The 16024-nt window shown below is 49.3% G+C and overlaps 1 protein-coding gene across 2 annotated transcripts in view; it reads left to right on the top strand.

Annotated features, from left to right (window-relative positions):
- The window catches only part of LOC127578741 (uncharacterized), an 88809-nt gene extending 77645 nt beyond the window's left edge, over nt 1-11164 (top strand). For both annotated transcript variants that reach the window (XM_052031190.1, XM_052031273.1), the window contains exons 13-14: nt 166-230; nt 5739-11164. In XM_052031190.1, the coding sequence (XP_051887150.1) occupies nt 166-230; nt 5739-5943 (270 nt within the window). In that variant the 3' untranslated portion in view covers nt 5944-11164. The remainder of the gene's footprint in view (nt 1-165; nt 231-5738) is intronic.
- The last annotated feature ends 4860 nt before the right edge of the window (nt 11165-16024 follow it).

Raw genomic sequence — 16024 nt, 5'->3', positions numbered from 1 at the left:
GTGTGTTTTGATGTACATGTGACTAATAAAGATATCTTATCTTATAAGTACGAGGATTTTGCTTACTGGCCGTGAACTGTGTTTATGAAGTGTAGATTCTGTAGTAGCATGAAAATGAGTTAATGATTTACTGCTACTCCCTTTTATTAACTTTTTGCACAACAGGTGTCAGATTGTCTGTTGCTGTTGAATGAACCAAAAACTACAGAGCAAACATGTTTCCAAACAAGGTAAGAATAATGACTTCAGATCACGACTGTAAGTGCACATCTGCAGAGGCTGGCACACGCTCTTTTCACGCACACCAGCAGACCATTTGCCAAACACATTTTATGGCAGCCATTCAAATGTGAAGCTTTAATCTTTGGTCATGTAAGCACCGGTTTTGCATCGCCTCAGAGCGGTGTTGAGAATGTGTTTCATTAAAATGTGTAGATGTGTGGGGGCTTGTGATGAAAGCAGAAAAGTGTGGAATCTTTCAGTAAGTGAAGCATCTGTATTTCAGGACAATGACCTTTCGTCAGAACTGGATATTGAACCTAGCCCCATTGGCTGAAATATGATGGCCGTAATCAGTGTGGATGTCATCCTCAGTAGAAATATTTCTGACCCGTACACCAGATAGGTTCACTAGTATGTGTGCAAGGTTTTTTGAGCAGTGTACAAAAGGTGAGGGGGGAAAGATTTAAAGGGAATCTGAGGGGCACAAAGGATGGTGGGTATATGGAACGAGCTGCCAGAGGAAGTGGTAGAGGCGGGTACAATTACAACATTTAAAAGACACTCGGACAGGTACATCGATAGGAAAGGTTTAGTGAGATATGGGCCAAATGCAGGCAAATGGGACTAGATTGCTATGGGCATCTTGGTCGGCATGGACGAGTTGGGCCAAAGGGCCTGTTTCTGAACTGTATGACTATTGTAATATGGTCACTGAGAAATCCAGCAGAGAATTCAGAAGAAACTTGTTGACCCCAGAGAGTGGCAAATGTGTGGCGACAAAAATGCGAGAATTGGTCAAAATGGGAAGCTTGGACCTTCACGAAAAGAAAGGAACATGGGGGTTACACTGACAGAATTTAGACCGGTTTATTATTGTCACATGTACTGAGGTACAGTGAAAAACTGTCTTGCATGCCGTCCATACAGATCATTTCATCACATCAGTGCGTTGAGGTAGTACAAGGGGAAAACAATAACAGAATGCAGAATAAAGCGTTACAGTTACAGAGAAAGTGCAGTGCAGGCAGACAATAAGGTGCAAGGGCCATAATGAGGTGGATTGTGAGGTCAAGAGTCCATCTTATTGTACTAAGGGACCGTTCAATAGTCTTATAACAGCGGGATAGGAGCTGTCCTTGAGCCTGGAGAAATGATGGGAGGAAGCTTGAGCAGAGCATAGACTAGTAGGGCTGACTGGCTGTGCCACATATCCTTCAGACCCCCGTGTAAACTTGACCAAGATCTTGATTTTTACTCAGAAGTGCATCCTTCCCCAAGGCTGGATGGGAAATCACCCCAGCTGAAGGCTCAGCTGCTCTTACTGTTTAAATAGGTGCGGCCCTCCTCTAATTGTTGAGTTAATTTACCTATCTCTAGGCCAATAAGATAAGCTGTTACTTGGAAGTGTCATTTTCCTATGTGACAGGTTGACATATTTGGTGTCTCCCCACCCAACCTGTTTTTCTCACTCAATGCTGCATCAAACACCCCCCATCTAGAATTTCCTTCGACCCTGCCCCAAGCTACACATGCAAGCAACCTGTTTTCCAGTGACACCAGAAACCTTTTCTGTGTGATCTGGTGTGTAGCCCAACAGAGAGGCTGAGGAAGATGAGGTTAAAGTATAACCACAATGATCTCACCACACAACAAAGGGCATTGGTCGGGAGGCTGGCGTGCTTCTGAGTACAAGAACAGACAAACGTACAGATTAAGAAACAGGAAAAGATCACTTGGCTGACCTGACGGTAACCTCAGCTCTGCATCCCCATCTACCTGCTGTGTAACTTTTGACCCACTTGCTCATCAAGTATCTATCCACATCTGCATTATAAATATTCAAAGACCCTTCTTCCAACCCCTTTTGGGGAAGGGAGTTCTAAGGTACTCCTGAGAGGAAAAAAAATCCCTGTCTCATTTCTGTCTTAAATGGCTGACGCCTTATTCCTAAACAGTGACCTTTAGTTCCAGTTTCTCCCACAGGAAGAAGTATCCTTTGCACATTCATCCTGTTGAGACTTCTCAGGTTATTACGTGTTTTAGTCAAGTTGCCTCTCACTCGTCAAAACTAATGTAGATACAAAGTCAAAGTCGAGTTTATTGTCAAGTGCTCAAGTACAGTGGGTGCCTGGAACGTGCTGCCAGGAGTGGTGGTGGTGGTGGAGGCAGGTACGATAGGGGCGTTCAAGAGGCTCTTAGATAGGCACGTGGATGTGCAGGAAATGGAGGGATAGGGACATTGTGCAGGCAGAAGGGATTCAATTAGCTGGGCATTTGATTACTGATGTAATTGGTTCGGCACAACATTGTGGGCTGGAGGAGCTGCTCCTGTGCTGCACTGTTGTATGCACGTGTGTGCACAGGTACAATGAAAAACTTACTTGCAGCAGCATCGCAGGCACACAGCATCATATCAGCAGCATTCACAAGACAAACATAAATTAAACACAATTTTACAAGAAAGAACACAATTAGAACAAAGAAAGTCAATTTTAGTCCAAATATTCTGACTCTCTATTTTATCTATGCCACTCATAATTTTGTAAAGTCATCTTTCAGCCTCCTATGTTCCAGTAAGAACAAACCCAACCTATCCCATCCCTCCTTATAACTACAGCCCTCCATTCCAGGCAACGTCCCAGTGAATCGCTTCTGCACTCTCTCTATTGCGACCGCATTCTTCCTGTAGTGTGGCGACCAGAACTGTACGCAATGATCTTAACTGCAGTCTAACCAATGTTTCGTACAACTGCCACGTGATGTCCCAACTCTTACACTCAGTGTCTTGGCCTATGGAGGCATTCATACCGAATGCTTTTATCACCACCCTATCCACTTGTGTTGCCACTTTCTGGGAGCAATGGACTTGCAACCCAAGGTCTCTCTGTACATCAATGCTCATGAGGTCCCTGCCGTTTACTCTAAATGACCTACCAGAATTTGACCTCACAAAGTGCATTACCTCACACTTGTCTGGATTAAATTTTACCTGCGACCGCCCCACCCAACATTCAGCTGATCCATGACCCTCCTTTGTTATCTGTGACTCCACCAAGTCTTGCGTTGTCTGCTAACGTAGTAATCATACCCCCTATATTCTCATCCTATATGGAACATAGAACACTACAGCACGGTACAGGCCTTTCGGCCCACAAATATTGTGCCGACATTTTATCCTGCTCTAAGATCTATCTAACCCTTCCCTCCCACATAGCCCTCCATTTCTCTATCATTCATGTGTCTATCGAAGAGTCTCTTAAATGTCCCCAATGTATCTGCCCCCACAACCTCTGCCGGCAGTGCGTTCCACGCACCCACCACTCTCTGTGTAAAAAAACTTACCCCTGACATCCCCCTTATACCTTCCTCCAATCACCTTAAAATTATGTCCCCTCGTTTTAGCCACTTTCGCCCTGGGAAAAAGTCTCTGACTATCCACTCGATCTATGTAGAAGAAAGTAATAAACTTAAAATGCCTTTGTCACATTACAAATTCTCATCCTATATATAATATGACAAAGACGTTAAGCTAGAATGCCTGTAGTTTCCTGCTTTTTGTCCCCCTTTGAACAAATGAGATATATTTGCTGTTTTCCAATCGTGCGGCATTTTCCTAGTATATAGGGAATTGCAAAAAATTAAAACCAAAGCATCAACTATCTCAAGCACTTCTGTTAAGAACCTAGGATGAAGTCCATCAGGATCTGGAACTTTATCAGCCTGCAGCTCTGACGATTTGCTGAACTCCCATGTCCTGGTGACCGCAATTTTCCTCAGTAACTTCTTGCCTTTATTTCTCATCTCCCCACCACCACCACCACTAACTGCTTCTGTATCCTGGTTCCCTAAACATAGGCCGTTCCTTTCTATCTGGAACTAGGAGCATAGCTTCAGAGTAAGAGATTACTCACTTGAGATGGAGCTGAGGAACTTCTTCTGTCAGTGAATCTCTGGAATGAGGTGGTTGTTGAATAAATTCAAGGTCAAGATAGATTACTCATTGATCTCCAATAGAGTTGAGGGTTTTGGGAAATGGGTAGAGAATTGAGGCCAAGATCAGACCAGCCTTGAGTAGGCTTAAGGGACCCCATGGCTCTTTCCTACTCCAATTTTTTTATATTTTTATGAGTGAGGTCCTGATCTGAGAGAGATTACCTGTCACCAGATGATGGCACTATGGGGCTTCAGGGAGTGAAGCAATGAATGCAGATAATAAATAGGTTTGTGGATTATCCGGGGTCATTTGGAAGTTGAGTTTATTGTCAGATGCACAAGTCCACGTGTGCACAGGTGCAATGAAAAACTTACTTGCAGCAGCATCACAGGCACATAGCATCATAGAAGCAGCATTCACAAGAAAAGCATAAATTAAACATCATTTTTCCAAAAAGAATACAAAACCAAAGTCCATTTTAATGCAAAGTGATCAAAGTGGTCATACTGTTGCTAAACTGTAGTGGTGATTAGGGTTGTGCCGGTTGGTTCAAGAACCTAATGGTTGAAGGGAAGTAGCTTTTCCTGAACCTGGTGGTGTGGGACTTCAGGCTTCTGTACCTCCTGCCCGATGGTCACTGTGAGAAGATGGCTCGGCCCGGATGGTGGGGACCTTTGGTGATAGATGTTGCCTTCTTGAGGCAGCGCCTCCTGTAGATACTCCCGATGGTGGGGAGGGATGTGCCCGTGATGTATTGGGCTGAGTCCACTATGCAGCTTCTTACGTTCCTGCGCAGACCGTGATGCAACCAGTCAGGCTACTTTCAACAGTACATCTGTAGAAGTTTGTTAGAGTGTTCGGTGACAAGCCGAACCTCCATCATATTGGAATAGTGAGAAGACACTACCCCGTGTCCAGTATGGAATGAACTGTGCCTGGTATTACTGTATTTCTTCAAGTATTCAATGTGACTGGAACCTCAGCCCTTCAGAATCAGGTTTATTCTCACTGACTTATATGACATGAAATTTGTTGTTTGGCGGCAGCAGCATAGTGCAAAGATACAAAATTACTAAAATAAATAGAGCAAAAAAAGGAATAACAGGATAGTGTTCACGAGTTCATGGACCATTCAGAAATCTGATGGCGGAGGGGAAGAAGCTGTTCCTGAATCGTTGAGTGTGGGTCTTCAGGCTCCTGTACCTCCTTCCCGATGGTAGTAACGAGAAGAGGGCATATCCTGGGTGGTGAGGGTCCTTAGTGATGGATGCCACCTTCTTGAGGCACTGTCTCTTGAAGATGTCCTCGATGATGGGGAGGGTTGTGCCCGTGATGGAGCTGGCTGAGTGTACAACGCTCTGCAACCTCTTACGATCCTGTGCGTTGGAGCCTCCATACCAGGCGGTGATGCAACCAGTCAGAATGCTCTCCAGCGTACATCTGTAGAAATTTGCAAGAATCTTTGGTGACGTACTGAATCTCCTCAAACTCCTAATGAAGTAGAGCCACTGGCGTGCCTTCTTTGCAATTACATAATGTAATCCTCTCCTTGTATTCATGTTTCTGTTGATGTTTTCTGCAGGTCACCCCTAGAGTCTTACAGTCCAAGTGTATTGACATTTGGTAGTCAAGGTGCTTCCATCGACAACTGTGATGAGATGTCTTTAGATTCAACTGTGCATCCTCAACTACCATACCTGATTATTGTCCTCTGGATGGCCGTGTACTGGATGATTATTCTTCTACACCTTGACCTGGAGACCCTGGCGCTGTTTTCATCCAGTTAGTCTTACCAGATAGTCCATTGGTAACATTTTGTTCACAGTTGACATTTGGGTGACTAGTTTTTCATTGTTGGGTTTTACCTTTATTGTAAATTTTAAAAATTGTTCTCGAATGTTCCTGACATCCCATATTGAGTGGTAAAATCCCAATCTTCCAATACCTTTAACAAACTTTAATGGCCAGTTTTTATAATTGTTTCCACTGGGTGAAAACTGAGAAACAGTTTTCCTTCCATAAAATCTGAAAGGGGTGATTTGTAAGAATGGCTAGGATAGGTTTGGCTATTAATAAACCCACTTGTGCAAGTGTGTGCACCTTCGAAGAGATGGGACATCATGTTGCAAACCTTCTACACTTGTACATTGTTCCAGAGGTGTAAGTTTGGAGTAAAAAGGAAGCTTTGTGTGAGGGTGTAAGTACAAGAAAGTGAACATTTTGTTACATGCGAAGCAATCCTTTTTAAATTATTTTACTTTTCTGCCTGGGTATGTAATTAACAAGCTGCAACATGGGGTGTTAATGCCAAAACTGAAAAGAAAATCCAGGTATGTAAAAAGCTCAAACACGTGGCGTAGAGTAATGAAACAAAGATTACAGGTTTGGGCACAGTAGCTGGCCAGGTGGGAACATCCCTGTGATTCTGCACTTCTAGTGGAGTATGCCTGGAGAATTGGGATACCGGTCACATCTCCCCATTTTCAGCCCACACTCCTATTACTGCTGGATGCACACGTTTGTGCAGCCACCCCGTGTTTTGTGCCATAAACATGGTTTTCCGTGTTTCTGCCGCCTGTGGCTTCTCAATCTTCAGATGAACCACTTTGGTTTCCCTCGGAAGTTGGCCCACAATTTCCCACCAATCCTTCTCTGATAAACCCTTTAACTTTTTTTTAATTGGGAGCTGATGGAGATTATCACAGCCTTATTTTGCTGTGCCACCCCTTGCTAAAATAACACTGAAAATATAACGAAATAAGGTTGCATCGTGGGCAGTCATCTGAACCATAGTGGTAAAATAACAAAATATCATCAATACCTGCAGGATATATCTCCCTCTCCGTCATAATCATATTCTACGAACCATTTATTAGTTATCTGCCAGAGGGGGTACAATTTTGATAATGGGCATGCAATGACATTGCTGAAAATTGAGGACAAAGACCTGGCACAGTATGGTTTATCTTCATCTCAGTGAATTTCTCTTTCATCCATAGCGACAGGTAGCGATACTTAAAATGATACGTTAAACTGCCACAGGAAGTAGAGGCCGGGCCTTTGCTGTTTGTGTAGCTTGTGTACAAGGGCTTATGAATGACATTTTACGTTTGCGTGTCTGTGTTTGTGCAGCTTGTGACAAATTTTTTTTTACTATTTAAGAGGTCTTGCTTTTACCTTGTGAAAGGAAGGTTTAGCTCTTTCTCCCCACAAAGTGGGAACATCCTCTATATATTAGATTTTTCCAGATAGGCAGCGTTGAGAGAACCAGAATCATTTTCAAAATGTATCAATAGGTTGACCCACAGCAGGTCTTTTACGAAGATTACGTCCGGTACCCAGCAGATGACCTGTAAAATTTATAAACTGCTGCTCTCTAAAAACAGTCAAGCCAGCTGTGGATCCTGTAGACCATAACAAGCCTAACACCTTGTTGTGCCTAAAGATCTGCATCTGCTTCACTGATGGGCACCTTCCTGAGATATGGCCCTACGTCTCCTATGAAATTAGATCTAGCTAGGGGCCAGCGTATTCCCAATGGGATATGTGTTTGTCCGAAGGAGCAGAGCCCCACACCACTCCCTTAAACTTTTCCTCCTCCCACCTTAAAACTATGCCCTCTGGTATTTGACATTTCTTTTTCAATCTTTTTATTAATTTTCAAATTAGTACAAAATAATATATATAACATTAGTAATTATACAAATCCCTTAATCCAGCCATGGGACTGGGGTCATTTTTGTCATAATGGACCCTGATATTTTGATGTCCTATTTTGCTTCGTGTTTCAAATTCAACATCTCACCAGTTCGCTCTCGTTACCTTTACTTCTACCCTACTTAAGGTTTCTCTAACTACATTCTCTAACTAGCAGCATTCAGGCAAGCGAGCTCTTTATACTTATTAGTAACTGCATCTCCATTGATACCTGCAATCTGGAAACTCAGGTCCAATATCCTGTCAGCAGCTTGTTTAAGATCCATATATTTTATAAATCATGGACAGTGGGATGTGAGTTTCCAGTTTGGGGATTGCCAAACCTCTCTCCCTAATCCAGAATTAAGCAAGCCATTATTAACACACAAGATGCTGGAGGAACTTAGCAGCTCGGGCAGCAACAATGGAAGGGGATGGACAATCGATGCTTCGGGTCGAGACCCTTCATCTGCACTGAAAGGGGAGGTAGTTAGTTTTAAGTGGAGGGAAGGTGTGGAACAAGAGCTGGCCAGTGATAGGTGGATCCAGGTGAGGAAGGGAGTCAAGTGGGTGGGTGAATGGCTACCTGCTACCTCTACCAATCAGCACTTTTTTTTTGAGAGAGGCCTCAGAGAGTGAGTGCAGCACCTCAAGGCCTGGTCTGCTCCTGTCTGCACAAGATCCTACAAGCTGCAGCCACTGGTTCCTGATCAAGAGCAAGAAACCTAGCTTGCCTGCGTACACACACCGCACCTCAATGAGCCCCCTCCCCATCTCTCGGCAGTCAGTCATTTCAAACCAAGGTGAGGTTTTCTAGTCTGCATAGTTCAATGGTTTTCTGTCATTTCCAGCACACTAATCAGACCTCAACTAATCTACTTGGGCTGCACTTGCCTCAACCACCCATTTCTCAAACCCCTGGTTGCTATCCGATCCGAGATGTCCTCTTCCATAATGCTTAAATGAGGATCCCTTAGAATTACTTAATAGTACTATTAGGTTAAGCTTAAAAAAAATACTACTTGTGATCACAGAGTGAACCAGTGTTGCAAATTAGAATACCTCCCTACATTTAATCTGTAAATAGAGGAAGGTAGAGTCAAAACTTGAAGTGTTTCACTCCCTTTTCTTTAATGTTGCCTAGTTACAGCTGGGGTTCAGAGTTCATGGTGTGGTGCCGCAGAGCATACACAGTTTCAGGCTCAAGCACTCCCTGATCTACACCAAGTTCCGTCACAGTGACCTTGGTGCCCTGGATTAGTGAAGCAGGTTAATGTGGGTCTGGGTTCCTGAACCAGGACTCTAATGTGAGGTTTAGATAGTCATGTGGAGTTGATTTTCTTGCATGGGTGCAATGAAGGACTTGCTTGCAGCAGCATCACAGGCACGGAGGTGCAGGGCACAGGATGCTGAGTGTTGCTGAGGCTCCTGGTTCTTGGGTTGTAACTGGCTGAACACACAGCGCAACTCTGGTTGGCTCTGCCCTAAATTATCCATCAACATTCTTACTGTAGGGTCCGAATGCAGAAAACAGATAAGGGGCTTGTCTCTCAGTGGCGACTCCTGTAAAAACCTCGGCGGCCGGATAGCCAGTACAAAGACGCTGACCCCACTTTTTGCATCACTGCTATCTGCTAGGGTCCACTTTGACATGAATAAAAGCTTCCCTCCTGACCTGCTTTATCCTGCGGTGCCCCTGCAGTCGAATGGCCCGATAGCTTTCAAGGATCATATGTGGATACAGGTCCTCCCTGAGTTACGAACGCCCGACTCATGGACAGCCTGTCCATACTAGCAAGTGTTTGGGAGACTGGCGGGATGGATTTGCTGGCTGTTGCAGGGCTGCGTGGGAACGGGGCATTTCCATGTCTTCTCCTTCCCCCCCCACCCTCGAGTCACAACAGTGGAGCCGAGAGTGCTGGGCAGACTCGCTCACGCACACACTGAGTCAGTGAGACCAGCTGGTGGCCACACTTCCTTCGCCACTGTTCCCCACACACAGTTTTCGTTCATTTCCAACTTATGAACAGTTCTCGAGATTGAAACCCTGTGGTAACCTGAGGGGGGGGGGGGGGGGGACCTGTAGGGAGATGGATACCTGTGGAACTTTGCCAGGAAGGCATCATCACTTTCCACTGAAGCTGGGAAGGGAATAGGAAACTGTTTGTTTACCTTGGACTGGAATTAGACACTGGAGACCCCTGGCGGTGTTACAGGTATCTGAGATCTAAACAGACACTAGAATTCTATAGCTAATTTATAAAGAGTACTGGCAGGTACAGTATCAATAGCTCCATGTTTGATTTTTTAAAAATCCAATGAGATGAATTTAATCAATTTTTATTGAACCAAAAATAATGTTTGTGGAAACTATAATGTCTGACAAATCAAGTCATGACTGTTTGTTTCCCAGTAGTGTTGGGTTAAGGGTCAGGCTTCCAATGGGTGGATTGTGGTTAAGTTTGCCAATATTGTACTTGGTTATGGTGGGTCTCGTTCAGTCTTGCTGGGAAGAATTCGGGAAACTCATGGAAGAACCTATTGGGATGGGGGGCGGGGGGCTCCAGAGTATACTGCAATTAATTCTCAGGTGAGAAGAAAGCCTGCAGCTGAGAAGGGGTTAGGGTTAGCCTAACCCTAATACCTGGCATCTCTGGAATGACTCTGGGGAAAATAGTGGTCCCCAGATCATTCAGCGAGGAACCAGCGTAGGGCTCGATTCTCTCAGGTCGTCATACAGAGCAGCAATTTCCCAACTAAATCCGGGGCACCCTGCTTAGTGTGGGACTGTCAATAACCTTCTCACCACAACCTGGGCTGGGAGAGTCACTGTCCAATAAACTTCTGTTTATTTTACAGTCGACTCGAGCTTGCATGTTCTGAGCACTGCAAAATCCAAGCTAATTTCTTTCCTGTGGCTCAGGGCTCAGATTTGGTCAGAAAATAATAAGGGAAGTGGCTGTCTCATACGATCTAATTTAAGGGACAGCCTTATTTTCCTTTCAAATGAGGTACAGTTGGCATCCTTAGAGTGGCCCAGAGGTCAGGATGTGTACTTTCCAACTCCAGAAATATACCGAGACATCAGTCATTTTTAGTTATTGATAGAATTTGGTTATCTTGGCAGTCTTTCAACCCACTATGTTATTAATAAAAGTATATGGTGAATCTTGAAATCAAAATACTTTCACACAAAAGTTGATATTACTTCTACAGAATGGTGTACATTTTTGGTCTAATTTTGGAATATTCTGTAAAGAAAATTAGTTTATGTGAATAGAAGTTTCTTCAAACTGTTTAATAAAAATCTTTAAACTTTTTCTTTTTTTTGTGTTGATATTTTACCCCACCTCCATTGATCAATCATGCTAGGACACAGTTTCACAGAATGTGGCATCAAAATGACGTGTCTGAACGTTGCTAGACAATGAGGAATGTCTTTTATTAAATCAATGTTTAGGTATCACTTCAATACAAATACATTGAAACCATCCCCACCATGAAATGGTCGCCTTGTGTATCCTTTTCCCTCAAGGATGTGGAAATGTGTTGGCCTGTAATCAGGAATCCAGAAATAATAGTGATGAAGACACAGGAGACCGCAGATGCTGAAATTGAGAGTGAAAAGCAAGCTGCTGGGAGGAACTCAGCGGGTCAGGCAGTGTCTGGAGAGAGAAAAACACTGAACCAATGTTACGGAGACACAAGAGACCGCAGATGCTGGTATCCGGAGCAACACACAATCTGCTGGAGGAACTCAGTGGCTCAAGCAGCATCTGTGTGTGTGTGTGGGGGGAGGGAGAAGGGAAGAATTGTCAACAATTTGGGTTCAAACCACGTACCTGAGACACCCTGACGAAAAGTCTCTGACCGAAACGTAGACTGTTAATTTCTTTTCACAGATGCTGCCTGACTTGCTGAGGGTTCTGGCATTTTCTGTTTTTATTTTAGATTTTCAGCATCTGCAGTTTTTTTTTATTTTACATGTTGTGCAGCAAACCAGCTACCGAATTTAAATTCTGATGAAAGTTCGTGAATCTTAAGTGTTAACTGTTTCTCCCTCTGCAGATACTGACTGAGATGCTGAGTGTTAGAGCGTTTTATATTTTTTGTATTTCCAGCATTTGTAATATTTTACTGTAATACTAAATTGAAATGTTCAGACTGACGAGGTTATTTTTTATGGTGAGGGGGTGGACATGTAAAGGGATGGAATGTATGCTTTGAAATAAAAAGGGGAGCAGAGACTACTGGAGGACCTCGAGACAGAGAGCAGCTGCTGGAATCTGGAGCAACGTAAATTGGTTTATTACTGTCACACGTACCAAGGTACAGTGAAAAGCTTCTATTTTGCATGCCATCCATACAAATCCTTTCATCATGAGTGCAAGAGAAAACAATAACAATGCAGAATAAAGTGGAGACACGAGACTGCAGATGCTGGAATCTGGAGCAACACACATGCTGGAGGAACACAGCAGATCGGGCAGCATCTATGGAGGGAAATGGACAGTTGATGTTTCCAATTGAGTCCCTTCATCAGGACTGGAAAGAAAGAGGGGAGGTAGCCAGTTTAAAAAGGTGGGGGAGAAGGGGTGGAGCAAGGGCTAGCCAGTGATTGGGCACATGGTCGAAGAACCGGAGAGCAGCAGAGATCACAGAGGGGGGAGCAGTTGGAGAGGATCTCACACAACTCCTGTCAGAGAGAGGAGGGAAACTTCTTCAAGGCAGGTGTACCTTGAAGAGACTTCTTAATGGAGACACAGAGACTGCAGATGCTGGAAACCTGGAGCTACACACAAAAAGCTGGGGGAACTCAGCAGGATAAAGTGTTACAGTTGCAGAGAAAGTGCAGTACAGGCAGACAATAAGGTGCACAAAAGTGCTGGGAGAAACTGAGGGTCAGACAGCATCTCTGGAAGGAAATGGACAGTTCTCTGCAGCCTCCCTGTGTTACCAGGTACACAACAGATGCTGGACTCTGGAGCAACACACACAAATCGCTGGAGGAACTCAGTAGGTCCCGCAGCATCTGTGGAGGGAAATAAACAATCAACGTTTGGGGTCGAGAAAAAAAACGGGTTGAAAGGTAGAGGAACAAAGGACTTCCCTTTGTGCACTGCACTTCCTCTGTAGCTGTGACATTTCACTCTGCATTCTGTTATTGTTTTACCCTGTACTACCTCAATGCACTGTGTGATGAATTGACTTGTACGATCGGTTTGCAAGACAAGTTTTTCACTGCACCTCGGTACAACTGACAATAATAAACCAACACTGCAGATGAAAATCACTATGATGCTGGAGGAACTCAGCCGGCGGGCAGCGTCCGTGGAGGGAAATGCGCAGCCACAGGTGCCGCCCGGCTGAGTTCCTCCAGCACCACACGGGTTCAAAGGTCACGTCCCAAGATGGCAGCCTCTGAATACGCCCTATCCCCTCGCTAGTCCAGCCAGAACCGGGGCCCGCCGTGTCGCGCCGGCTGATTGGCCGGCGAGCCCCCGCTGTCGACATTCTGCTCCAATAGCGGACGCGGTTGCAAACGGCGCAGGGGGCGGGGTGGTGGAGGAGGGAGTGAATGCGCGCGCAGCCGCGGGAGGTGAACCGCGAGCGGGAGGCGGGAAGCCGCGGAGCGCGAGCGCCGCACAACAACAACAACAACAACAACAACAACACGCCGCTGTACCGGTGAGGTGGGGAGGTGGGAGGTGGGAGGTGGGGAGGTGGGAGGTGGGAGGTGGGAGGGTGGGGGAGGTGGGAGGTGGGAGGGTGGGGGAGGTGGGAGGTGGGGGGGTGGGGGGGGTGGGGGGGGTGGGGGGGTGGGGAGGTGGGGGGGTGGGGAGGGAGGTGGGGGGGGTGGGGAGGTGGGGGGGAGGTGGGGGGGGTGGGGAGGTGGGGGGGGGGTGGGGGGGGGGTGGGGGGGGTGTGAGGGTGGGGGTGTGAGGGTGTGAGGGTGGGGGTGTGAGGGTGGGGGTGTGAGGGTGTGAGGGTGGGGGTGTGAGGGTGTGAGGGTGTGAGGGTGGGGGTGTGAGGGTGGGGGTGAGGTGAGGAGGTGGGGTGAGGAGGTGAGGGGGTGGGGTGAGGGGGTGGGGTGAGGAGGTGAGGGGGTGGGGTGAGGGGGTGGGGTGAGGAGGTGAGGGGGTGGGGTGAGGGGGTGAGGGGGTGGGGTGGGGAGGGGAGGGGGTGGGGTGGGGAGGGGAGGGAGGGGGGTGAGGGGGGGAGGGGGGTGAGGGGGGTGAGGGGGGGAGGGGGGTGAGGGGGGGGGAGGGGGGTGAGGTGAGGGGGTGGGGAGGTGGGGTGGGGAGGTGGGGTGGGGGTGAGAGGGGTGAGGTGGGGGGGTGAGAGGGGTGAGGTGGGGGGGGTAGAGGGGTGAGGTGGGGGGGTAGGGGGGTAGAGGGGTGAGGTGGGGGGGTAGAGGGGTGAGGTGGGGGGTGGGGGGGTAGAGGTGGGGGGGTAGAGGGGTGAGGTGGGGGGTGAGGTGGGGGGTGGAGGGGTAGAAGGGTGGGGTGGAGGGGTAGAAGGGTGGGGTGGAGGGGTAGAAGGGTGGGGTGGGGGGGTAGAAGGGTGAGGTGGGGGGTGAGGGGGTAGAGGTGGGGGGTGAGGGGGTAGAGGTGGGGGGTGAGGTAGGGGGTAGAGGGGTGAGGTAGGGGGTATTGGGGTGAGGTGGGGGAGGTGAGAAGGGTTTGGGTGGGGGTGAGGTGGAGGGGTAGGGGGTGAGAGGTGAGGGGGAGGTGGGGGGTGAGGGGGGGTAGGGGGTGAGAGGGGGAGGTTGGGGGGTGAGAGGGGTGAGGTGTGGGGGTGAGGTGAGGGGGTGAGGTGGGGGGGTGAGGGGGTGAGAGGGGTTTGGGGGGGAGGGGGAGGTGAGAGGGGGAGGTGAGGGGGTGAGAGGGGGAGGTGGGGGGTGAGAAGGGTTTGGGTGGGGGTGAGAAGGGTGAGGTGGGGGGTAGAGGGGGAGGTGGGGGGTGAGGTGGGGGGTGAGGTGGGGGGTGAGGTGGGGGGGTGGGGGGTGAGGTGGGGGGGTGGGGGGTGAGAGGGGGAGGTGGGGGGTGAGAGGGGTGGGAGGGGGAGGTGGAGGGCTGAGAAGGGTTTGGGTGGGGGTGGGGAGGTGGGGGGGTGAGAGTGGTGAGGTGAGAAGGGTTTGGGTATGGGTGAGGGGGGTGAGGTGGGGGGTAGGGGGTGAGAGGGGGAGGTGAGGGGTGGGGTGAGAGGGGGAGGTGAGGGGTGGGGTGGGGGGTGAGTGGGGGGGTGAGAGGGGTGGGGTGGGGGGTGAGTGGGGGGGTGAGAGGGGTGAGGTAGGGGTGGTGTGAAGGGTTTGGGTGGGGGTGAGGTGAGGGAGGTGAGGGGGGTAGGGGGTGAGGGGGTGAGGGGGGTAGGGGTGAGGAGGGTGAGGGGGGTGGGGTGGGGGGTGAGGTGGGGGGGTGAGAAGGGTTTGGGTGGGGGTGAGGTGGTGGGGGAGGGGGTGTGGGGTGAGAGGAGGAGAGGGTGGGGCTGAAGGGAGGGGAAGTGAGAGTTGAGGGGGAGGGGGCGGGGCGAGGTGGAGGGGCAGTGGGGGGAGGGGGGATGAGGGGAAGGGCAGTGGGGGGCGGGGGGAGAGGGTGTGAGGGGAGGGGGGCAGGGGGTAGTGAGGGGGCGAGTGAGGGGAGGGGGGATGAGGGGAAGGGCAGTGGGGGGAGGGGGAGAGGGTGTGAGGGGGGATGAGGGGGAGAGGGTGTGAGGGGAGGGGGGCAGGGGGGAGTGAGGGGAGGGGGCGGGTGGGCAGGGGGAGTGAGGGGGCGGGTGGGCAGGGGGGAGTGAGGTGAGGGGGCAGGGGGGAGTGAGGTGAGGGGGCGGGGGGGCAGGGGGGAGTGAGGGGAGGGGGCGGGTGGGCAGGGGGGAGTGAGGTGAGGGGGCGGGTGGGCAGGGGGGAGTGAGGGGGCGGGGGGCAGGGGGAGTGAGGTGAGGGGGCGGGTGGGCAGGGGGGAGTGAGGGGGCGGGGGGCAGGGGGAGTGAGGGGAGGGGGCGGGGGGCAGGGGGAGTGAGGTGAGGGGGCGGGGGGCAGGGGGGAGTGAGGTGAGGGGGCGGGGGGCAGGGGGGAGTGAGGTGAGGGGCGGGGGGCAGGGGGGAGTGAGGTGAGGGGGCGGGGGCAGGGGGGAGTGAGGTGAGGGGGCGGGGGCAGGGGGGAGTGAGGTGAGG

The sequence above is a fragment of the Pristis pectinata genome, chromosome 1 (assembly GCF_009764475.1).
Source record: "Pristis pectinata isolate sPriPec2 chromosome 1, sPriPec2.1.pri, whole genome shotgun sequence".
Lineage (NCBI taxonomy): Eukaryota > Metazoa > Chordata > Chondrichthyes > Rhinopristiformes > Pristidae > Pristis > Pristis pectinata.
Note: the sequence above shows the minus strand (reverse complement) of the source record. Positions and strands in the feature narration are given on the sequence as shown.